Below are 26,089 nucleotides of genomic sequence, written 5' to 3'. Positions count from 1 at the left end.
ACTGAAAATCAAGCAAAAACATTAGAAGACATTAAATGGCAACATACCCATTTTCAACCTTGAAGAAAGAATACTGCATAGGAATACACAGAAGAGTTGAAACCAGAGTCAGAGGGGGTGGAGACGTGGAAGACCCAAAGGCAATAGGAAAGATACCAGGTAGAGGGACACACAGACAGGGGCTGCTGCAAAGTCTTCGTGGAGACTCTGGTCAAGTGGACGAAACGGGGTGGCCTATACTGTGACCATGTACTGTAGGGTCTAGCCAGCTTCTCCAATGGGATAGGACCGTAGGCACTAGTGTTGTGTGCATAGGTCACATCCTTTAGTGTTTTTCCTCTCTGATTGTCAATTAGACCTTCAGTAATCAAAGAATCAAAATTACATAAGCATTTACCTCACCCATAAGGGTCCTAACAGGAAACACTTAATTTAATTAAAATCATTTTATTATAATTCCACTTCTACTAAATGATCACCATTTAGTGAATAAAATCTTAGTTTCAAAAAGAAACCATCCTCGCCAGGCGGTGGTGGCGCACACCTTTAATCCCAACACTTGAGAGGCAGAGGCAGGCAGTTCTCTGTGAGTTCTAGGCCAGCCTAGTCTACAGACCAAGTTCCAGAACAGGCATCAAAGCTACACAGAGAAACCTTGTCTCGAAAAAAACAGAGAGAATAAAAGAATAAGGAAAAAAGGAAACCATCCTCTGGTCTCTTAATCTAAGATTACAGTTAACAGCTATGTTCTAGCCCGATGCTCAGCTAAGACTCTGAATTGTTAGGGCTGTCGTGGGGAGAGACGGCTCAGCAGTTAAGAGCACTGGCTGCTCTTCCAGAGGAGCCAGGTTCAATTCCCAGGACCTCCGTGGTGGTTCACAACTGTTCAGTTTAGGGGATCTAATGCCTTCTTCTGACCTCCAAAGGCACCATGAAGGTACATGCAGACAAAGCACCCACACACATAAAATAAAAACATTAAAACAACAAAACAAAACTGTTCGGGCCACTTCTTAGCTGATCTGTTTAAAACTCTCGAAGTGTAAATATAACTGACCATTTTCTTTCCATCACCAGCGTTCTTTCCAGTTAGTGAAACCCTGATTCGCATTTTTCCTCAATTTTAATTCGTAGTTTACGGTCAGATTTTTAAAAAAAATATTTATTTATTATGTATACAATATTCTGTCTGTGTGAATGCTTGCAGGCCAGAAGAGGACACCATATCTCATTACAGATGGTTGTGAGCCACCATGTGATTGCTGGGAATTGAACTCAGGACCTTTGGAAGAGCAGGCAATGCTCTTAACCTTTGAGCCATCCCTCCAGCCCTACGGTCAGATTTTTGAGTACTGATAAATTCTGCTAGTTTGCTGGCTAAAACAAAACAAAACTTCAGGTATTTTAAGAGAAGAAAAACATCAGAATTTAGATGAGACACACACACACCCTGCACCCCAGCCGGGAAAGGAATCCTTTGCCCTGTGCTGCTGACTTCTAGGATAGCTGCATTCCCAAGGATGGCAGAACAAAGCCCTGGCCTCTGGGATGTGTTTGTCAACACTCCAGAGACAGTGACAGAAACCGTGGGTGGTGCTGTCCCTTTGTAGACCTAGCTGAAGAACAGCCAGAAAAACTGTTTTGAGAGTTGATCTAGCTTCAGATTGGCTTTCTAGATCACAGATACTAGTCTATTCCTGGGGGATACGGGCCATCTTAACTCTTTATGAGCCAGTTATTGAAAAGTCTGAGCTTCCTAGAATGCCACAAAATTTAACATAAACTAAGTTTCAAACACAATGCTAAGTACATCAACTTATTTAAACTTTTTATTATGACAATTGACATATATTAAGTAAAAGAAATGACAAGTATTATAATAAAACATTTTGAAAAAAAAAGTTACAGTTAGGCCAATAGCTGTAAAATGGCTTAGGCCTGGCTTAGTACACTGAGAATTTCGATCAGACTGTAAGGAGACATTCAACATTTCATTAACAAAAATATTGGCCCCAGCCACAACATATTTTGGTTCTCACGTTGAATACGCACTGCGGTTCTAGAGCTCCTGAAGCTCTGAGCTCTCAGGGTCTGCCGCACCTCTCAGACACAGGTTTTCCTAGATATGAGAATCATGGTTCCAGTTTTCAGATTCCTGCCCTTGACTCCCACCTGCAGGAGTGTGGGAGTGACTCCAGTTCTGCTCTGGCTAACGGCACGTTCCTGAGTAACCAGGAGTTGGTCTTGTACCAATCTTGGAGCTTCTGCCTCAGCTCTCTTGGGAAAAAAAGCATTTTGAGAACCGCTCCAATTATTTTTATTTTATGCATAGGGAAAATAAAGTATTTTATGAAAGCACATCTGAAAATCCAAGACACGTTCTGATTGGATGCTTCCTGGAACTTAGTTACTACTTTATAAAATAAAGCAAGATTCAAAAGTAAGACAATTTACAGACTCTTATCTCGAATGTGTACTCTTCACATTGAATTTCATAGTCCCTAAGTTTCCAAATGGGTGAAGAGAGCAAAGAAAATTATTTCCCAAATTAGTTGACAACAGGTGAAGGTTACTTAGAAATCATGACACATTGAGATGGGTTTAATTCCTTATAGGAATGGTTATGGGCCAGGCAGTGCTGGCGCACACCTTTATTTAATCCCAGCACTCGGGAGGCAGAGGCAGGAGGATCTCTGCAAGTTTGAGGTCAGCCTGGTCTACAGAGTGAGTTCCGGGACAGAGTTCAAAGCTGCAGAGAAACCCTGTCTTGAAAACAAACAAAAGTTAATGCTCTACAGGTAGTGAATTAGAATGGTAAAAGGTGTGGCGGCAGCATGGCGGAATGTGCCCTGACGACTGCCAGCGGAAGAGACCAAAATTACCAAATAAGGGGGACTGAAAAACTGAACGTGGTGTCCCTTCCTGCCAAGTCTCAGCAAACTGGCTAAGTCTACGGAATGGTGAAACAGTTCAAGTTTCTCCCTCGTTCCTAGCCCTGCCTCCACTCCCACATCCATCTCAACGTAGTCCATCCCTTAAAGTGCACATGGAACCCCATGGGAGTTTTAGGCAAGGAACCCACACACTACTATCAAGAACAAAACACACCAAAGCCAACAATACCCTAGACAAGCAGTAAGAAGCCATGCACGGAAAGAATGCCGCTGATTGCCTGGGCAACAGAACGAAAAAGACCACGGCACAGGTGTTAAACAATTTGAGGTTTAATTACATAATGTTCCTGTAGATGTTCTAGCATAAACACAACTGTAAAAATCTACATCCTATTTTAGGGTATTTCCCACCTCCCGTCCCTTAAAAGCTGTACAGTTATAAAAAAATGTGACTCTCAAGCAAAATAAACTTTTTCTTCTTTTTTTGCAACGTACAAAATAAGTTAAATGATTTAGAAGATCTCGAGCCGTTAAGTCCCACAATGACTGTGTTCTGGCCGTCCACAAACACAACATGCAGCCCCCTGGCCTAAGACCAGGACGCAATAAATACACATCAACAAACCCCAAACACTTAAGTCAGACTCCTGAAACTGATGAAAGTCAAGAAAACAGAGTTAAACCAGCACGTTCTTAATGTAAATCATCCAGTGGCAAAAAGAACAAGGCAGGCTATTCATGAAGTCCTCTGCACATTTTCTAGCTTGTACCAGTTTGGCAGAAAAAGAAAACAAACCCACAAATATAGTTCTTTTTTTTTTCCTCATTCAAAATGTCTAGAACTTAGTAAATCCCCATTCCTCTGGTAATTTGATATATTCTTTCGCATATATTGTGTATAGGACAGACATCTAAAACAGCAAGATAAAAACACTTTGAACTGAAAAGAGCGCAGCGAATGTTCCAGAACAGGTCTCCCCAGCAAAGTGGCACACATACGAAACAGGGCAGGGAGGTGTGGACATGGCCTGAGGGGCGGAAATGCCAAGGGAACCGTTCTAAGCAACGTGTGAGAGGGTTGGTGTGAGCAGCAGGTGCTGTGCGCACGATCCGGTGCTTCCGGACCAGGTCCGCCTTATCTTGGCTTACGACGATTACATGGGGACAGATTATCCTCAGTGATATGCAGTCTCCTAGCAAACGTTGGCACTCAAAGGTGTTAACTCATTTAAGTTGGATTGAAATATTTTGAAAATTAAGTGGAGACATAACAAAGTTTAAAAACTGAAGCTGGGTGGTGGTGGTGCACACCTTTAATCCCAGCACTCAGGAGGCAGAAGCAGGTGGATCTCTGTGAATCAGAGGTCAGCCTGGTCAACAGAGTGAGTTCCAGGACAGCCAGGGTTACACAGAGAAACCCTGTCTCAAAAAACCAAAAAATAAAAATAAAATAAAACAAAAGCCACTGAAAGCAAATGCCTCTTCCTTCAGGATCGGGGACAAACAGTGAGAACATACGCCAGCAGTTACCTTGCCACCTCCACGGTTTACAACGGGAATGGAGGATAAAACAGGAATGGATTTATTCTGAGAGTTCAATAATGGACCATATGAACACAGACAAGGACTATGTAGATTACAGCACACACGTGGTCTTGGCATTCTCTGACTCCCATGAGAACCAGAAATATATTCTGAGAATGCCAAACCAACAAGAAAAACTATTTCTCTAAACTTTCTATAACTGAATCATATTCATAATTTTGTCACAAATATTTACCTTATATATTTTATAAGTAAGTTCATGATGAGTTCAGTATTCTAGTAGTCATCCAGGAAGTTGCGTGTATACACATTTCCCCTTAAGAAAACTCTTGGTTTGAACACCTGTTCTAAAGCGGGCACACTATCCTGAACAGAGACCAGCGGCTTGGCTGGCAGCGGGCCGTGGAGTCACAGCATTATCTGAATGTTAAGATTTGTTTTGTCTCCGGAGAGAACAGTTAGCAGTGGCTAGCACCTCTGCCTACAAATGAGGCTGACAGGAACTCCATCCTTCCCACTCAAAATTACCAGCACATTCTCCATCCTTCCCACTCTCAAATTAAACAAGTGTCCACGTTTTCCTTAGTATATGTACTCTGCCTAAATGTCTGTGATATAGGATAGGCCCTAGCCACTAGAAAGTGAAAAGAGAATAACATTGTTAGCAATCTTCCCCCCCACAACAACGCCATCCATTAGTATCTGAAGTTCTTGGTTCTTTGGCAGATCACTTTTTAAAAAATAAGTTACCAGTAAACACGAATTCATTCTTAATGAAACTCTTCTGCCTCTGAATCTGCAACCTTGACAAGCTGACAACGATGCCAAGGAAGCCTCCCTGTGTTGTGTTCTGTTGGAAACATCACTTTGCAGTAACAATAAACACCAACTTGCCATCACACCAGTACAGTCTGAGTCCTTTTCCTACGCTGTTTCAAATCTGGCGAGTCTTCAAACTTTATGGCAAAGTAAACCCTCTGAATACTACTGTATCTTTCCATGATGCCTATGCTGTAGACTGAGAGTCTGAGACAAGCTTAATGCTAATATTTCAAAAGGTACCAGGGAGTGACTGGTGTTACTAAAGGGGACATTCTACAGATCAGTTGAGAACCTGCATCTATCAAGGATTGAAGATAGTGACCTGACTTCCTTAAGACCCGACTCACTGCTTGCCTTTCCATCCTCCAATTCTCAATGGCTGTACTGGGATTTTTTGATACACATTTATTTTGACAGCAGCAACAGAAACCTCGCTGGGAGCATCTTCCAAGTGAGTATTTCTGAGAGATAACAGACTCTGAGGGACAGAGTCTTAAACACTAAACACGGCAGGAGTTCTACCCAGCACGCATGAGGACCTGGATTCGATCTCCAACATGAATAGAAACAATAAAAAAAGTCAAGCAGCAGAACTCTCTGGATACTAAGAATTAGTATGGATTAGCTGCCCGGATTACTACTGATAGCCAGTTGGCCAGTGAGAATGCAAGTTTAGAAGGGAGACACTCAAGTTTAGTGAGGATCAGGTAGCACACAGTGGTTCTGAACCCGCCAATGGGACGTTTGCTAAGTGGGAAACTCAGTCTTTACTGTGAAAATCACCGTGGGTTTTCCACGACAGAAGTTACTTCACATTCCGCTCCTGCTGCATTAGCTACTCGTCTGCGGCTGTATAAATGGTGAGAATTGGTAGGTGGATACAAGAGCTGGAGACAGGCACAGGGAGAGCTGCTACGCCAGGGTGGCTCTCTCTGGTGGCAGGGCTGAGACCTTCTGAGACTGGGGGAAAGGAACCACTTACCATGCTCAAGTAGGAGTTCTTCTGTCTGTTCTAGACAGTTAAGGGTTTACTTGTCTGGTTTTCAAACAACAGCTAAAAGTGAGTGTGGCTCCCTCAGGTCCTTTACTTCCTGCGAATGTCAGCCCACCCGTCCTCCCAAGCACAAAACTGTTGCACGGTAAAAAGAACCACAGCTGGTCCTGTAGCAGCAGCTGCATCCTTGGGTTTTCTTTAAGCTGCTTTCATTGTTTCATTGTTACGCAAATACAAGTACATCACTAGAATCAAAGCAAAAATATTATCGGTCAAGTTCTCCAGAACTAAAGTGAAACAGAAATCCAGTAACGGAAAAAATAATATCAACACTAAACTTTAAAGGCCAAGATTTAAGGGCAGTATCTGTCGAGGAACAGAAAGTAGGAGCACAAAGTTTCCAGAGAGGTCTTTATGATGCAAGTCTAATGGCAGCTCTTAGTGATGAAAAAAGAAGTGGTCCACTGTACACTGGCTATTACATACAATGCTTAATCGGAAAGAAGAACGATGTTCCCTGGGCCAGCAGCAGATACGGGTCCGTCTATTGCCGGCAACATTCAACACTGGAACAGAGAACCTGGATCCTGGGCAAAGGCACACACCGAAGCAATGCTGAAGGCTTCAGCCGTGCCAGGCGGGAAGAATCACAAATGCTACAGATATATGGGCTTAGGGCTGTGCCCGAAACTAAGATCAGGTTCCCGTTTTAGTGCCAGCCATGACCCGTTAGCTCATCAGAAACCGCCGATTCCTGAAGCAAAGGGCGAATCCTTAGAGTGTGGAGAGGTTTGAACGGAAGCAAACCAGAGGCTCGCAGTTCTGTTGGTTGTGTGACTATCAATGGATTTTAATAGACGTACAGAATGGCCAAATGCCAGAACTACATTCAAGTCCTGCTAATGTATCCAGGCAGACAGAAAATTCCAACACACACACACACACACACACACACACACACACACACACACACTACATGCTTAAACTCAAAACTAAAAACCTCCCAAAGGAACTGCTTTGTTTGTAGACTTCAATTTGAAGTAGATACTCAAGGGTAAGAACAGACCAGTCAGAGTTCACCTGAAAATCCCTTCTGGGTCTTCAGATGTGCTAACAGACCACTGTCAGCTTAGCATCTCCACATAGGCTAGGTTTAGATGGTCATATTCAAATCACATCTCAGCTAGTTAACACCACATGGCCGGGAGAGCTAACATGACTACAGTGTACCCGCACGGTAGGAAAGCCCACACTCACTCTGCGCCAGCTCCCCACCCGACACGGTGCACACGAGCTACTGCACACTCGCTGCTAGCATGATCTGGTTGCCGTGGCATCGTTATACCATTTCCTATACAGATGGTTTCCAGATGATTTTGTGTGTCTGATTTTCTTTTAAACAAGAAACTCTACTGTAACAGAAACTTAGGGTAAAGTGTTGTTAGAATGTACTTCCATGGTCTCTTCTTTATTAATGCGTGGTAACTCCAAGAGCAAACAAACTGATTTCACGAAGGCTACTACTAAGTGACGTATGTACGGTGTTGTATCTACAATTCTCAAACTGCAACAGTAGACTGACCTTTAAACAGTTTGTTAATCACCATCTATGCCATGAGTGTTAAATATAATATATATTTAATATGAAAAGCTAGAGCACAGGTGCTTCTCCCGCCCTAAGTTCTGCTTTGGGCCCTCACAGATTCGGAATGCATTCGTATCCACACTTTTCACAAAGTCAGGAGAGCTCAGGAAATATAAAGTCAAAAATATACAAATCTTTGTTGTTATTATAATAAGATTTTTTTCCCATGAATGAAATTACCAAGGACCATGAACTTGGAAAAAGAAAATCAAAAGGAATTTACAGCAATTATTAATCTTCAAAGTTCAAAACTGGTCACTTCACAGAAAGACTTCAGGATTTGTTGAAATTTCTCTTGTAAAAAGTCGTTCTGTAGTAGCGTTTTCTAGGAAAATTAAACAGCTTTTACTAACTGGCCCGCTGGTGTGAGAGCTACCGTGGAATAAATTAGCACAAAAATGGAAAGAAGTCTTATAACTGTTCACTGTTACAGACATAATCAACAAGGTCAGTCACTCGCAAAAGCTCATCTTCGTCCTCCTCTGGGGCCCCCACCTCCTGTCCACCACTTGTCCCATTGGGGGCTAGATTCGCACTGGCCGTGCCGCTGTCCTTGGGGGTCTGGGACTTTTCAGTTGGCTTGCTCATCAAGTTCTCAATGGCTTTGCCCGGGCTCTGTCCGTTGGTGGAAGGCAAGTCCACTAGGCTGTAGTCCAATGGGCTCCCTACTTTGCCCACATTCTCAAAGTCCTCTTCCTCATCACTCTCTATCCGATAGGGCTTCTTGCTGCTCTCCTGCTCTGAGGGCAGGGCCCTGGGCTGGCTGTCACGGGGAGGCTGCTCTGCATCTCCACGAGCATTGTCACAGCTCTCCTCGTCCGTCTCAATGCGGTGGAGCCGCTTGCGGGATGGTTTGCCTTCCTCTTCATCATCCTCATCTGCGTCTGAGTACTCATCCGTGCTTCGGCCCCGTTTCCGAACAGATCGCTTAGGCGCTTTTGTGACCTCATCATCTTCAGAGTTCTTGGTCATATAGCTCTCTAGAATAAACAATATTTAAGCTGTAGACACAATTAACCATAAACACGTTTAAGCATGCCTATCTTTCCCACCATGCTCTGCAATAAATGGACTGATAGATATCCAACTCCCACCGCCAACTGCAACAATGCTCAATAAGATCTACTGTGGCCGGGCGGTGGTGGCACAAATGCCTTTAATCCCAGCACGCGAGAGGCAGAGGCAGGTGGTGGATCTCTGGTCTACAGCGTGAGTTCCAGGACAGGATCCAGAGCCACAGAGAAACCCTGTCTCAAAAGGATCTACTGTTTATTGACTTCTCTGGGGGAGCGGAAGAAGAGGGTCTGATGGTCCTTGAGTTAGGCGAGGGTAAACTGATAGAACCGAGAAAGTCCTCTCTTCCTAACTGAGGGCCGGGTAAACATGTGAGGAGGGAGGATTAAAGTCGCAGGAAGGCATGGCAGTGTGCACCTGTGATCCCCATCTCGGGAAGTAGAGGGGGATCATAGACACAAGGGCATCCAGGTTATATGAAATCCTTCTCAAAACACCAAAAACAAAAGCAAATTACCAGGTATCACTGTACACCAAACAACTTTGAAGACACTAAACTCCTCTGGTATTGAGGGCCTTTAGGATCCAGCCCCAAGCCCACTTCAGGGTTCAGATGGCTGCTACAACCGAAAGGAACTTCTTTGTTAGGGAACTGTGAGTGAACAAACTTTCTCACTCACGTCTGGTTCCAACACTTCTCTTTATTCTTCTGCCTCTATTCTAATTCTCCTCACCTGCTTCTAATTCCTCCTAACTTCTCCTCTAGACTCCAAACTTCCCTCCCACACGGTGCTTAGAGCGGTAATAAAAAATTACAAGAGTTACCTCTCATTGGTCAAAAGCACATTTCTAAGGGGAGCGACTAAGGAGTCAAGCTATTTACCACGTAAACACAAGGGTTTCAAGGTTTCAGGGATAAGGGGGGCACGGTGCCTAGTGACAAACTTTGAGACATAAATCAGTTGTTAGCACACTTGGCATGCTTTCCTTAGGGTGCTTTGTGTAGCAACCTCGGTAGACATCTGGGACTCTGACTTTACTCTGAGGTGGAAGTGAGCTAATTGTACAGTTAGCCTGAGTAAAAGGAACAAAACAGGCTTTTAAGTGTCTACAGCCCTCATGGGACAAACAGATCAAGTTATTGTAGCATGTCCTAGTATATATTCTATCTACCAAAACTGATTGCTAAATGAAAAGTCATCTTCCTGACCATCCACAGATATATGTGCCCGTAAGACTGAGATGTAATCATGAGATTACATACACATCACATGACATTACACAAGACAGGACAGGTACTGGGGAGACCAAGCTGCCTTAGAAAATGCGAGCCACGTTTCCAGAGTCCATGGTCCTGCAGGATCAACCTCCATCAGCGTCACTGCTCTGGTGGGTTGACATCTGAATTATCAATCGCCATATGTTGTATATTTACACGGCCTCCGGCATTCTGGGAGACTGTGAATGTCTTACTGTGGTCTGTGCTTGCTTCTTGAGTCCTCTCACCCAGTCTCGTCCCTACACACACACCTACGAGCTGAGGAGGCTCTTGTTTTAGGCAACTGCTGAATTACAGATTAGTCAAATGCCTCTTCAACACGTATGCTTAGATATCTAAAACGGCCTCTTCAGTTCAATGCAAACAAAAGAACTCCCAAAGGCCTTACGGCAGTTTTGTTCTTAAAGCTGCTTGTTCTTGATTTCTTTGAGTCCACCATTGAAACCTATCCTTGGAAAGCTGGGAGAGTGGCCCAGCAATCAAGACCTCTTGCTGTTCTTGCTGAGCATCTGGGTTTAGTTCCCAGCTCTGACAACCACATGTAATTCCAGTTCCAGGGAATCTGACTCCATTTGGTGTCCACAGGCACTAAGCATGTATTTAGTATATATATGCGTGCACACACACACAACAGGCACAAACACACAAAATAACGAAAAGTCAATCTTAAAAAACAGAACTTTCCATAATTTGATACCTTTTCCTCTTACAGCTGTGGACCTAGCTCCACCCAGCATCATCTCATCCCTGGACCATAATTCCCCAAGCTACTGCCTTGTTCATCTTCTTCAATTTACTGATACTGTACCAACTTAGAACCCACATTGAGATTGTATGACTCCACTGCTCAAAAAGTTCAAAATATTCCCATCTCACACATAATATATCCCTAATCCATACAATGGTCTATTCACGTAATATAGCAGATACTAGTCATGTGGCTCCTCTAAATTAATTAAAATTAAATAAAGGCCAGGTGGTGATGCATGCCTTGAATCCCAGCACTTGGGAGGCAGAGGCAGGCGGACCTCTTGTGAGTTCAAGGCCTTTTCTGTATAGTGTAGTTCATGAGGTTACATACAACAGACCCCAGCGGAAATGCAGTGAAGTCGGGAAGGATGACAGTTTAACAGGGTGTGAACGTGCTTAGCTACTCAGTGCACGAGAGGGATTTTAAAATAGAGCAAAAGCAACAACAAGGAGCAGAGTAAGGCACAAAGCAAGTCAGAAGAACTAAATACAACGGAACCCATCAAAACTAGCATCCGGGGGCTGGAGAGATGGCTCAGCAGTTAAGAGCACCAGAAGATCTTCCAGGAATTGGACCTGAGTTCAGTTCCCAGCACCCACAGGGTGGCTCACAACCAAACATCTATAGTGGGATTTGACACCCTCTTCTGTCATGTAAGCATACATGAAACTACAGCACTCAAAGACACATAATACATGAATAAATAGGGTAAAAGTACTAGGATTTATTCCAATCACACTAGTGATTATATGCATTAAAAAAAAAATCAGGGCTGGAGAGATGGCTCAGAGGTTAAGAGCACTGACTGCTCTTCCAGAGGTCCCCAGTTCAATTCCCAGCAACCACATGGTGGCTCACAACCATCTGTAATGAGGTCTGGTGCCCTCTTCTGGCGTGCGGGTATACATGGAGGCTGAACACTGTGTACATAATAAATAAATAAATCTTAAAAAAAAAAATCAGCCAGGCAGGAGGCACAAACCCTTAATCCTAGCACTCAGGAGGCAGAGGCAGGTGGATCTCTGGAGTTCCAGGCCAGCCTGGTCTACAGAGTGAGTTCAGGACACCTAAGGCTACACGGCGAAACCTCCTGCTCACCTTCACTCTCTGAGCTGGAGAGCCTGCGCTTGTGGATGCGCCTGATTTCTTTACCCCGTCGTATACTTTTCTGGGAACCGTCACTTTCCGAATCTTCTTTGTAGTTAATCTGTCTTTTCTGGTTCCTTCTTGATCGTCTTCGCCGGGTTTCTACAAAATCATCACTAAAGTCATCGCTAAAGTCACTTTCTGTTTAGAGGGGAGAAAAAGAAGGGGAACAAAGAAGAACAAAATTTAAATCCATTGGTAGTTTAACAGGTTCAGGCTATAAAATCATAAAGTTAATTGAGCTCAGTTGTAAATATTTTTGTTGAATAAGTTTTATAAATTTTATTTCCTTTTCAATAAAAATTAATTTACCAAATATCACAAATGTACACTTGTGGATTTTCTCAGTCCAGGCTGGCCTCGAACTTCTGCTCCTCTTGGCACCACTTTCTGGGAACAGGGATTACAGGTGCACACCACCATAGCTCTGTCCCCAGCAGTGAGAAAGAGGAAAGCTGTAAACTCCTATTCTGTAACACTCCACATCGTACTCCGCTGACAACAACCAGTGAGTCAGAGTGCAGAGAGTAAGCTGGCGTGCCTAGCCACAGCAGGACGTCTCCATGACACCCACCTCCTACAAGGCTCAGAGACCATCACAGCAGAGGGATGGGAAGACTGTAGGAGACAGAGGTGGGGACGAGAGCCACACTGGTCTCTGGACAGGAAAAGGACAGTGCACTTAAACTCAGAGCTAGGGATCTCTGCACACTATCAAGGCTAAACATTCGAGCACGCAGGAGGAAAGGGCTCACGAGCTGAAGGACTCAAGAGGGACTGATGGCTTCTGGGGGAAACATTATCACATCTGTGGTAAGGTGTGGCCCCAGATAGTCATGTTCCAATGGATGGTCTGAAACTCACAAATTCACGAGCAACACAGATTGGATTTGGTAGACTTAAAAAATAAATAAAAGGGCCGGGCGATGGTGGCGCATGCCTTTAATCCCAGCACTCGGGAGGCAGAGGTAGGCGGATCTCTGTGAGTTCGAGACCAACCTGGTCTACAAGAGCTAGTTCCAGGACAGGCTCCAAAGCCACAGAGAAACCCTGTCTCGAAAAACCAAAAAAAAAAAAAAAAAAAAAAACAAAAATAAATAAATAAATGAAAAAGGCATACCATATGGTTGGAAGAGGGGAGAGGGTGGGTCTGGGGGGAGCTGGGGAGAAGTGAAAGAGTTAATATAATCAAAGTACATTTTATGTTTATATTATGAAATTCTCAAAGGGAAAAAAACATTTAAAAATGTAATGGTTTAATCACAGCAAACATGTTTTTTTAATATTTCTCTATTATCATTCCTCAGTTTGTAATTACCAAATTAGTTTTTGGATTGCATTGTTAGAATGTTTTGATTTTTAAAAATGCTGACTGAATTCTAAATTGAGTTTTATAACAAAAATTTTTAAATGACTTTTGGAGTGAATTAGAATAGAACTTCCAGTAAAACCAGCTCAAAGACACTTCCTCCCGTTTGCATTGAGAGGCAGCACTCTCGGCTGGCAGGGAAGATGTCTCTGATGCGCAGCATCAACCGGATCGAGACAGGCTTTCCTCACATAAAGCTAAGCACATCTGCTATCAACAGCATGCAAAATTAGGTTTCCAAAATAACTTTTATTAAAATTTTCCCCATTTATTTATTCTGTCTCTCCCTGTTTGTGCGTACATGCGGAAGTCAGAGGACAGCATAAGGGAATTGGCTCTTTCCTTCTGCCATAAGGGTCCTGGAGATCAAACACAAAGCTGTCAGGCTCAGGAATATGCACCTGACACTCACTGAACAATGTTTTTGGTCAGAAGTTTTTTTTTTTTTAATTGTTTAACAACAGGGTCTCACTATGTACCCCTGGCTGGCCTGAAACTCAGTATACAGACCAGGCTGGCCCTGAATGTACAATGATCTGCCTGCCTTGACCTCCTGAGAACTGGGATTATAGGCATGGTCCACCAAGTCCAAACCAAAAGAATCTTTGAAAATACATTTTTTAGTTTTGTTTTGTTTTTCCAGACAGGGTTTAGCTGTATAGTGCTGGCTGTCCCGGAACTCGCTCTGTAGACCAGGCCAGCCTCAAACTCAGTAATCTGCCTGCCTCTGCGTCCTGAGTTCTGGGATTGAAGATGTACACCACAACCACCTGGTTTAAAAATACATTTACTTGGGACTGGAGAGATAGATGACTCAGTGGTTTAAGGCACTGGCTGTTCTTCCAGAAAACCCAGATTCAATTCATAGCACCCATACAGCAGCTCACAACTGTCTGTAACTCCAGTCCCAGGAGATTGGACACCCTTTCACAGACACAACAACAAAGCAAAGAAAAATCACTAAAAAGAAAAATAGTTTTAAGATTTATTCAGTCAATGTTTGACTCACTTTATCTGTTTCATATACATAAGTACTAGAAGTTGAGTAAAGGCATCTCAGGAATAAAAGTTTTGCAAGCAGAATGTTTAAGAAGCCCTGGTGTGCTGGGTGGTGGTGGCGCACGCCTTTAATCTCAGAACTTGGGAGGCAGAGACAGGCGGATCTCTGTGAGTTTGAGGTCAGCCTGGTCTCCAGAGTGCCAGGACAGGCCCCAAAGTATTCTCAAAAATACTTAGTACCAAAAGGATTTATCATTAACATTCTAAGAACTGATATGAAGGTAACACATTAACTGACATGAATTTTCTCAGATGTGCTCTGGGTAAAAAAAAAAAAATGACAAGCAAGTCATCAGAAAAGGACTCCAGTGTCTCATCAGGAGGCCCCAGTCACAGCTAAGGACAATTCCAACGCCACGTAACTGCGGAAGTCACAGAGCAATGGAGCTGCTCGCTACAACAAAAGGCATTTTACCGGAGTCTCTACTGTTCTCCTCGGACTCCTCCTCCTCCTCTTCGTCATCGTCAGAGTACTTTTTCTTTGGGGTCTTTCTCCGCAAGCGCCTGCTTTGCCGCATTGGCCGAGACGGATGCCGCCTCAGTCTGCGGCCACAGAAGTCCATGTCACTGTCCTCATTAGATGGAGGATCTTCTTCGCTTTCATCTGGGTTTTCATCAGACACAACGAACTCATCCTGAGACCTGTGCAGGAAAACCCGGACATGTCACAATGGTGCACTCAGGGCTTGTTTGTAAAGGCACAGTTAGAAGTGAAAACCAGTTACCATAGTTCCAAACACAAGCTGTAATGAATCATGCAATAGTAAGTAATTTTAAAGGCATACTTGGAAAATTATGTCAACTCCCATCTATAAAACAAATATCCTATCACTTACCGTTCTCTTTGTAGAAGCTGTGGAGACCAACTGAAACTAAATTTCACACATAAACTTCTTTCACTGGCCTCTTTGGGGGCATCTTAAATCCAACACTACTTCCCAAGCCCCTCTTCGTCTATCTGTCAGCCTGATATACACATTTTCAATATAAAAATGCTGACTGCTTATGGGGAGGGACGGGTTACTTGTGCTCCACGCGGATGCCAGCCGACAACTTGTCCAGGTGCTGTCCTCCCAGTCTTAGATGGCTTCTAAGAACTGAAGTCAGTCTGGCAGGACTGGGTGCTCAGCTATCAGGTATTGAGAACCTTCGCCCATCAATAACCCAGACCAGATGCTTGGTATGCATCCTGAATCTCCTTTCACCTCACACCTCAAATCTTTGGGTGTTTTTTTTTCTGTTTTTTTTTATTTTGTTTTGTTTTAACATTTTTAGGACAGAGTTCAAATCTGTATGCATGACAAAAGAAGAGAAATAGAAAGCCCTCACTCCATAATCTCTCTTTTATGTTCTGGTTGTGGCTTCACCATAGCATTGTCTATTCTATCTCCATATTCTTTCTGCTCAGGAAGTTTCCTAACTTTTCCTCCACCTTGGGCAGGAGCTTCTCTGTTCAGGTTGCTTACTTCTCTCACCCTAAACTCTCTAAACGCACGGGCCTGCTCAGAATATTCATCTTAACATGTCTTCTTAAGTGAGGGTTCCCCAACCACCGCAAATGTACCCTAACTTTCCTCTATGTTATAGGCAGTGCAGGGCACCTTTTCTGGGGTTTATACACTTCCTACTACATCTATGACGGAGCGAAAAGGAGAACCACTACGGTACAGTTCAGACACGCTCTGTAGAGAAGGCATTCTAACCCTAACACTGGATTACCTGCCCCTTATAACCTCTACAGAGCAGAGAAGACAGTAACTACTTATAATTTCCCACACTTGATTAAAAACCACTGATGGACTGGGTAAGAGAAGGTAGTATAAAGAAAGACGTCAATAAATAAAACTTCAATAATAGTTAATCAAAGTTAGATACAATTTTAAATATTAAACAATCATAAACATAGCTTTAATTTTATTCTAAAATGAATCAAAATGAGGACTCTCAAATCTGCCTTAAATATCTTGAAAATCCAGACTGCCCATGTACACAAAGACTGAAAGCCACAACCTAGCACAGCCAAGGCTCTCAGGACCCGGATCCGGCCACATACCCGTCACTGATCTTGAACTCGTCCTCACTCTCTTCCTCATCGAGGTTGCTATCACTATCAAGATCATTAAGTCGCCGGCGTTTCTTCCTGCGGGCAGCAGCTGCTCTCTGCGGCCGTTTGTTCTCCTTTCGTTCTTCATCCAAAATGGTAGAGATGTCTTTCCCACGGTGACCTGTGATGGTGGAGATATCTTTTCCTCGGCCAACCCCTGAGAGAAGAGGTAACTGCATGTTTATCTGCTTTATTTTCCTTACAACTGTGCAGGCTGCTTACAACGTCAGCTGACAATGTCTACAGAAAGAATTAACACGCCCATCTTACTAAACACACATTCACAGTGCAGAAGGTCCTGATCTAGATTCTGATTTGATAGATCACTTAGTGATGCCTCCCTCCCCCCTTTATTTGGAGGAGGGCTGTTAAAAAAAAAACACTCTCTGTGCAGCCCAGGTTGGTCTTGAAATTGTGATCCTTGTGCCTCATGCCCCTGATCTGCAAATTTGTACCAGCTTACTTAGCCCAATACTCTTTATTGTATTGTCTGAGTGTTTTGCTCACATGTATGTGTGTGCAGTACATGCATGACTGGTACCTAAGGTCGGAAGAGAAATTTGAATTCCCTAGATTTAGAGTTAACATGGTTGTGAGTTACAAGTGGGTATTGGGCACCTGACCTAGGCCCTCTGTAAGAACAAGGGTTTTTATCCTGGGGCCATCTGTTTAGACCCTCATACAGTTTGTCAGTTCTTTCTTGATTTCATTTTATATTTGTGTGTGTATGTTCACACATTCCAAGGCAGTGCGGGGATTAAAAGCATGAGCTACCAGTGCCTGGCACGACCATCTCTTAAGAACGCAGCTCGGAGATTTCTGGTGCAGTCACAAAGCTGTCCAGCTGCCATCACTCTCCTTACTTGGAAAAGAAGCCGCAAACCTGTTAGCATTTGCTCAAGAATCTTCCTGAGTCAGGACAGAAAAAAATTGATAAAGATGTAAACAAAAGATCCAATTTTGGCCAGATTTGGTGGCATACACCTTTAATCTTAGCACTTGGGAGGCAAAGGCAGGTGGATCTCTGAGTTCGAGGCCAACCTGGGCTAGAGAGAGAGTTCCAGGACAGACCCTAAAGCTACAGAGATAGCCTGTCTCAAAAAAAAAAAACAAAAAAAAAAAAACAGTATCAACAAAAAGACACAAAACAAAAAAAGACGCAATTCTGAAAGGCTATAATATCAGTTTCTTTATAAAAAAATCTGCTTATTAGCCGGGCGGTGGTGGTGCACGCCTTTAATCCCAGCACTCGGGAGGCAGGGCAGGCGGATCTCTGGGAGTTCGAGGCCAGCCTGGTCTACAAGAGCTAGTTCTGGGACCGGCACCAAAGCTACAGAGAAACCCTGTCTCGACCCCCCCCCCCCCCAAAAAAACCCTGCTTATTGATCCATTCTGAAATTTTCACAATAACAAGAGAAACCAGAAAGTTCTACATCAGAGAATCTGTCAAGCCTCTGGAACTGTGGATCATTCATGCTTTCTGAGAGCATTAGTACCTGGCTAAATAACACTTTAACAACCTTATGAGTTTTCTATAGTGCTATTCTAAAGACAATTAAGGCTGGTCATGGCGCAGGTCTTTAAACCCAGCACTCAGGAGACAAAGGCAGGAGGATCTCTGTAAACTAAAGACTGGTGTGGTCTACAGAGAGAGCTCCAGAACAACCAGGACTACAGAAAGCTACCCTTTATCAAACCAAATAGAAACAAATAAACAAAAGAAACAAAGAGCAGAGAAGGCAAATAAATGAGTAACTTTTGAGGCTTTGCTCTTGCAAAGACAATAGGAAAGCTTCCGGAGTATTCTTATTAGAACCAGACATAAACTGACTGATAAAGGAATTTAAAATTTTGTATTAGATCATACAAAAATTAGTAATCAGTTCTGATGTAATGCACCAGGACCATGTCAGCAAATTACTTGAGTACATATTCAGTGTTAGCACTGGGGAGGGGTAATCTGCTGGGAGAAACACGTGAAGAGGAATACATGGGAAACATACCCCCTCCATCAGCCTCCTTGATATCATCTTCTATAGCTTCATCAATCGCTTCATCGAACTCATCAAACCTAAAATGAACACAGTAATCAGATTGCAGACTGTATCTGTGTTGATTTCCAAAGACGACCTACACAAAGTGGCCCCAAGAGTCTGTCGGTGTCCCCACCCAACTCATATGTGACTGTCAATGGCATGAGTCACTCATGAATATGATTAAACAGGAAGAAAAAAAGAGAAACCAGGAGTGCCTTGGCTTCTTCTGTCATGAGAAGTTAAGCAAGAGAACGGCGCTATAGGTAAAGAAGCAGACATCAGATCTGTCCTAGAGCACAGCTACCACGAGAGCACAGAGAAGGTGCTCAGGAAAAGTCAGAACCAGGTCCCCACAAATTCCCAGTCTGTCAGGACTGTGATCTCGGGATCTGTGGATCTGTCATTCATGCTTTCTGAGAGCTACGCAGCTGGTGGCATTTCCACACAGGAGGACACATCAGCATGCGCGGAAGGCACTCTACCTACACTCACACTCGTTAGACAGCCAACACCACCACAGATAGTAAACTTTAGCTTTCTGGATTATAAAGTCCTGAACTGTGCCATCTGTAAAACAAATGTCAAACAAATAACGATGGCCATGTGACAAAACTTCAGACACGGAAATTTTCCTTATGCATGGTTCTCATAAAATGCTTTGCTTCAATCATATAAACACAAAAGCCATTCCTGATGTGATGTCCTTCTGTACACGTGTTGCTTTTACTGGTTAATACTAAAGAAGCTGCTTGGGCCTATGACAGGGCAGAAGAAAGCAAGGTGGGAATTCCAAGCAGAAATAGAGGAAAAAGAAGGTGGAGCCGAGGAGACAGTCGCCCTGGAACCTTCCAGTAAACCATGAGCCTTGTGGTAAAGTACAAAATAATAGGAATTGGTTAATTTAAGACTTAAGAGTTAGTTAATAAAAAGCCTGCGTTGTTCTGGGCAGCTGGGAAACAAACACCTCCAGGTGGGCGAGCTGTGCCTAAAGACTGACCTAAAATCATTTGAATCGTGGTAAAGTAATCTGGATAAAGTTACTGTTCCATATTCACATACATGGGGCAAAATTTACAACTAGATAAATGTACTTTTGCTTAAAGGACTATTTCCTCTGGTTTAAAGAAAAGGAACAAGAGATGATCCCTAAGATCGCTATATAAGAAAGCAGCAGTTTAGTTTAGGGCTTATGTGACCATAGGATGAACTGGCTTAGCCAGGCTAACAATATGGAAATGTGCTTGCGTGGGTGTGTGTTGTGTGCATGGACATATGACACACATCACAGTTACAAACCAGCGTGCTGGGAGAACCACCCACTCGTCTAACGGGAAAAAGCCTTGAGGATCAAGGACTCTAACAACTTTCTTTTATTTAATACCTGTAGCTTATACATTTCCTTGTTCTTGTTGATCTCCTTTCTAGTAAGTTTGCTTTGGATTTTTTTGCATCTTTTTTCTTTTCTTCTTGATCTTCAGAAAAATCTGGCTCCTTTAAAAATAAACATAAAGGTGTGACAGGAACAGTCCTTGGAATGAGCAGCTTTAATATTCTATCTAAGCAACACACATGGTCTAAAAACTATGAGATTATCTACCACAATGAATATAGACGGGAAAACTAATACAAATTAAAACTACTGGTAGTCGGGCTGGAGAAATGGCTCAGTGGTTAAGAGCATTGCCTGCTCTTCCAAAGGTCCTGAGTTCAATTCCCAGCAACCACATGGTGGCTCACAACCATCTGTAATGGAGTCTGGTGCCCTCTTCTGGCCTTCAGGCATACATGCAGAAAGAATACTGTATAAATAATAAATAAATAAATAAATATTAAAAAAAAAAACTACTGGTAGTCAAATAGGTGAGGTATTTATGTGTTGAAATTCTTATATTTCTCTGAGTTTACAACAGTTTGCTATTAAAATAACCAAAATGAAAATTTTCTACCAATTTAATGTTTTTTGGTTTTTTTCCACCCCAAAAAAGAATTCCTAGAACTTTCTCTGTAGAGCAGGCTGTCCTCAAACTCAGAGAGATCCTCCTGCCTCTGCGTCCCAAGTGTTGGGATTAAAGACTTGCACCACCAGTGCCCGGCCCAATTCGATCTTTTAACCAATAATTAAATTTGAAACACAGAAAACTTAAGAGTAGATATAGATGCTGAACTCATGGAATGATTTCATTTAGACTGAAGAACAACTTGGCAAGCTACTTAAAGCTGTGATTTAATCATGAACAGAACTTTATCTGGAAACCGCTGATGTTGTGGCTCACACATCTGATCCTAGCTTTCAAAACCAGCGTCTAAGAGGAAGAGGCAGTGGATCTGAGTCCCAGGCTAGCCAGGCTATAGACTCCATCTAAAATCAACAACAGTAACAGAACCACAACAAAGTCAAGTTGGAAACTATACTTCATGTACATTCACTCATGAGGTATGCTGAATTATAGACTAACGAATGGAAATATGGTAGTTCTTCAAAGAAATGAAATTATAATAAAAATTAAAGTTTCAATGGTACCAAATTAAAAGTAAAATATTCCCAAGCTATTCTTTAGCTATTTTATGCACATACATTATAAAGCTAACCACAAATTGCTCCATTAACAAAAGAAACAATAGAACATTACCCCAAAGCAATGAGCTATAATTTGGTTTGAATATGATAATCATATTGAGTTATCTATTTATAAATAATAATTTGAGAAGTTACTTCTCCATGTGCTTTAATAGAACAGGCATGTTAAATATTAAAATGGCATATAACTGGGTTAAACTTTAGAAACTATAGAGCGTCTCCTCTAAAAACACTAAAAGTCCTGGACTGAACATGGCTCAGTGGGGAAGCCCTAGATGCTCTTCAGAGGACCCAGGCTAGAATCCTGGCACCCACAAGTGGCTCACAGCCATTCCTAACTCCAGTTTCCAGAGGATCTCGCCCCTCTTCTGACCTCTGTGGGCACTAGGCATACATGAGGTCACAAACTACACAAGTAGGCAAAACAGTCACATGCAAAATTCTAAAACTTACTTGTGGAGGAATGATGTTTTCAATACTGATACCAACATACACCAAGCGTTCTTTCCTTAAAACCAAAAACAACAAAGACGCAAAATAAGATTTGCTATAAGTAAAATCAGTATGAAAATATCACTGTAAATAGTACTGATGAAAAGCACAAACTTTCTTACCTATATGAAGGCTGTACTTTTGAACTACAATAGACAAACTTCAAACTATGAGTTGACATGGTGGTTAGATTTGGAAAGCTAACTCTGACTAAATCAAACAAACTAGATCTTTGCAAATTAGATGTCCTGGGAAATGTTCTGAGTGTAGTATACAATTATAAGTCTATGGTAATAGCTGGGCAGTAGTGGCGCACAGCTTTAATCCAAGCACATGGGAGGCAGAGGCAGGAGGATCTCTGTGAGTTTGATGTCAGCCTGGTCTACAGAGTGAGTTACCTGGACAGCCAGGGCACACAAGAAACCCTGTCTCATGAGGGGGGGAAAAGTCTACGGTAATAAACATTACTATAAAATAATGATGATGGTTAAATTAAGCTAGAACTAATGGCCCAAGCAGTGATTTAATTAAAACAGTATCTGTGTGGTTATTTCTGGGCTGGGCAGCCTTATTACAACATTCTCTCTCTCATCCCATTGGGTCTCTGTGTTGTCTGGTAGAAAGTGAGATTCATTCTAAATCTGAAAGAAGCGACCTCAACTGTTTTAGACTGCCCTCTAGGGACAGAATCAAACAGTATATTTTACTATCAGTAATTAAATGATCCCCCGACAAAGATAATATGAGTAAATAATTCTGAGCAGGATCTTATAATTTTCCAGTGTTCAATGATAGTTTAGTACATTTCCTTCACAAGATGTGTGACAATGCTTTTCAACAGCAGACTCTGATACTCTACAAGGGGGTTGGCAAATTTGTGTATAAAAGGACACATAGTATTTCACGTGTGGGGAGTTACTGGATCTTACTGAGGTACTCAATTACACTGCTGTAGAGCCAAAGCAGCCTTAATAAGCAGACAAAAATATGAGCAAAACTGTGTTCTAGTAAAGCCTATTTATGGGCTGGGCGGCCGGGAAATCTCATGTATTTCTGTACATCACGAAATGATTCTACAGCAATGTTTTTACGAGCATGAAAACCATTCTGAGAAGGCAATGCAAAGCAACAGCGGACCAGACTTGACTTGCTACAGGCTGCCAGTCTTTGATTTAGATGGCTATGTTCATCTCAACTGCAACAATTTTACTGCCAAATTCCCAAGGAAAACATTTACACATATATCAATTTACCTTCGCTCAGCACGCTCTTTCTTCTTTAAAGCAACGTCCAAATCTTGCAACTGTTCTTCTAATTTTTCACACAGTAGTTTCTAAAGGAAAAATAAATATATATACATAATATACACACACACATATTATTTTGAACAACACAACCATATATTACATAAAATATTATTAATCTTAAGGCTTATTATTATTTATTTATTTTATCTTTATTTTATGAGCATTGGTGTGAAGGTGTCAGATTCCAAGAAATTGAAAATACATACAGTTGTGAGCTGCCATGTGGGTACTAGGAATTGAACCAGGTTCCTCTGGAAGAACAGCCAACGCTTTTAGTTGAGGCGTCTCTTCAGCCCTTACTATTTTTATAAGTTTAATAATAATAAGCCTTATGTGCTGAAAATGGCTACACTGAAAATGCTTTGTTTACAATGTGGTCAGGACCCACTTCACAGATACCGAGCACAGCGCTTCAATATGAAAGCATGCCAAACAAACAGGGCTCCACAAAGAACAAAGCAAAGGGACGCATGCTGTGCTGGTCTGCTGTGCTGATCTGCCTTCACTATCAGAAGAGCATTTCATCCATTCCTGCTCAGTACAAGATTATACTGACAAAGGCTATCAAAATAATTCTGAAAGAACTATATATGTCAAAGCATAATGCCAATATAAAAATACACAAACAATGCTACATGGTAACTGGATCAAAACAGAGCATTAAAAAAAAAAATCACAGATTGAGCCATGCTAAGCAAGACAAGGTAACTTTACAGAAACGGCATAAAGACATTATGGTGAAAGCAAAAAAAGTTGGCCTTGTAAAACAAAGTGCACAACTGGTGCAGCAAACAAATCTACTGTTGTCTGGTTTACAAGAAACTTTGTGAACACACAACAGACTGATGTATCTTCCAGTGCTGGCCACAAAGAGAGATACAGTAATGAAAAGTGAGAGTTTAAAAATGGGTAAACTACAGAAACATTCATTTCACTTTCATTTATACACACACACATACACATACACACACACACACTGTTGGAGTTATTTATATTTATTATAAATTTGAGTAGAAAATAGATGGTTCTACAAAAGCCAGAAGTCTTATAGAAAGACAGAAGGCAAGCCTAAGATAAGAATATAAGGTAGAGACCCAAACAAAAGGCAGACACTAACAACTGCTTTGAACAGGAAGGCATTTATGATTGCTAAAAAGTATTAGTAATATATTGAATATCAAACTGAGGCTGGAGACAGAATTAGGCGGGGTCGTACATGCTGGCAAGGAGGGCAGAACCATTCTCCATCAGGGATGACCATCAGAGGAGGACGGAGGCAGGCGGTGTGGTAGCCACTGTCACAGGAATCGCACAGAAGAATCTGAAATAAACCACAGCAATATCAAACAATCTGCATTTTGTTAAAATAATGGTCTTTTCCTCCCTCCCTCCCTCCCTCCCTCCCTCCCTCCCTCCCTCCCTCCCTCCCTCCCTCCCTCCCTCTTCTTTCAACAATCCTCGCTGTATTAATGGCGCAGGTTGGGCCAGTACACATAGCACAGGATGGCGTCAAGCTTTCAGTGATAGATATCCTGTCTCAGCCTCCACAGTGCTGAGTTTGTACAGCCATGACACCATTCCTTGTGAAGACTGACATTCAGTACTTCTTAGTACACTACAATGAACGTCTGGTGTTTGCATGAAGACAGAGAATGAAATAAATGACACATAGGGGTGGAAAATGATTTTTTTTTACATTGAGCTGGACTGGATGGTGGTGGCGCACGCCTTTAATCTCAACACTAGGGAGGCAGAGGCAGGCGGATCTCTGAGTCAGAGGCCAGCCTAGTCCATAAAGCAAGTTCAAAAACAGCCAGGGCTACACATAGAAACCCTGTCACACAAAAACAGAAACAAAGCAAAAAGAATTTAAAAATTAAAAAGCATTCCCTCTGACAACCCAAGAAAATTTCATAATGTAGAAATCAGTGAAATACAGGAAGCCCTTTTTCTGAACTGGAATCAATTTTTAGTTTGCCATAAGGGTAATCTTACATTCTTTATAACAGAATTTTAAAATTCAAGTATCATAAAGTATACTAGCATGAAGAGAATTATAAAGTATTTCTATTTTAAATGCATTTCAATTGCCTACACATAAGAAATACAGATCTTTCTGTAATGCAGCTAAGGAAGCGTCTGACGCATAGGAAAGGACTTGAAGGGTCAGAGCCGTCCTGCTCATCCTGCTCAGACACTAACATCCCCACCATTTTACCTTTAGTGTCACTGCAAGGAAGTCTAGACGGCAGTTATTTAACATACCACAGGCTATTGGTAATAATTTAACTAAAAAAGTATCTCCTTGCGGCCGGGCGATGGTGGCGCACGCCTTTAATCCCAGCACTCGGGAGGCAGAGGCAGGCGGATCTCTGTGAGTTCAAGACCAGCCTGGTCTACAGAGCTAGTTCCAGGACAGGCTCCACAACCACAGAGAAACCCTGTCTCGAAAAACAAAAAAAAAAAAAAAAGTATCTCCTTGAAAGCATTTTTAGATTTATAGGTGGACTACAGAGATATTACAGCATCCTCAGATGCCTTTCCTTCAACTTTCCTAAAAGCTATAACTCTTTTTTTCCCTGAGAGGCAGTCTTGATATAAACTGGCCTCAAAGTTTCAATTCACCTGCTCCAGCCCCCAAATGTTAGAAGTTAGAGGTGTGTGCCAGCGTGACCAGTTACAAAGCTAAAATCTTACCCATCTCTGCCAAAACTCAAACTGAGCACCAACACAGTAGGTCTCCTAAGACCTTTGCCCAACAGCACTGTTGTTTTTCTGACCACGAAGCCAAGGTTATTCGACTGTACTGCACTTGACTACATTTCCCTACTCTCATTCTTGGGGACAACAGATGTGTGTGTGTGACCTTGACAGTCTGCAAAATATTAGAAACCAAACACTTCACAAACAATTCTGAATTTGGGTTTGTTTCCAAATGTTTCCACTGGGGATCCATGTTTGAAAGAAGAGCGTTCTGCTCGTTCTGTCACAGCAAGGCGTCTTAGTCCATGTTCTGCTGAGTGGAGAGACACCGCAACAAAGGTAACTCTTATA

At 42.3% G+C, this 26,089-nt stretch overlaps 1 protein-coding gene across 1 annotated transcript in view; it reads right to left on the bottom strand.

Annotated features, from left to right (window-relative positions):
* Positions 1 to 1,811: 1,811 nt before the first annotated feature.
* Positions 1,812 to 26,089, bottom strand: part of Rsf1 (remodeling and spacing factor 1) — a 112,821-nt gene continuing 88,543 nt past the window's right edge. The window contains exons 8-16 of the mRNA XM_075953043.1: positions 24,252 to 24,356; positions 22,982 to 23,061; positions 21,690 to 21,744; positions 20,040 to 20,149; positions 18,626 to 18,693; positions 16,572 to 16,779; positions 14,934 to 15,160; positions 12,043 to 12,231; positions 1,812 to 8,880 (exon numbers count right to left, since the gene is read on the bottom strand). Of these exons, the coding sequence (XP_075809158.1) occupies positions 8,312 to 8,880; positions 12,043 to 12,231; positions 14,934 to 15,160; positions 16,572 to 16,779; positions 18,626 to 18,693; positions 20,040 to 20,149; positions 21,690 to 21,744; positions 22,982 to 23,061; positions 24,252 to 24,356 (1,611 nt within the window). The 3' untranslated portion in view covers positions 1,812 to 8,311. The remainder of the gene's footprint in view (positions 8,881 to 12,042; positions 12,232 to 14,933; positions 15,161 to 16,571; positions 16,780 to 18,625; positions 18,694 to 20,039; positions 20,150 to 21,689; positions 21,745 to 22,981; positions 23,062 to 24,251; positions 24,357 to 26,089) is intronic.

This window comes from Microtus pennsylvanicus, chromosome 18 (genome assembly GCF_037038515.1).
Source record: "Microtus pennsylvanicus isolate mMicPen1 chromosome 18, mMicPen1.hap1, whole genome shotgun sequence".
Taxonomy (NCBI): domain Eukaryota; kingdom Metazoa; phylum Chordata; class Mammalia; order Rodentia; family Cricetidae; genus Microtus; species Microtus pennsylvanicus.
This window is presented reverse-complemented; position numbering and strand designations above follow the sequence as displayed.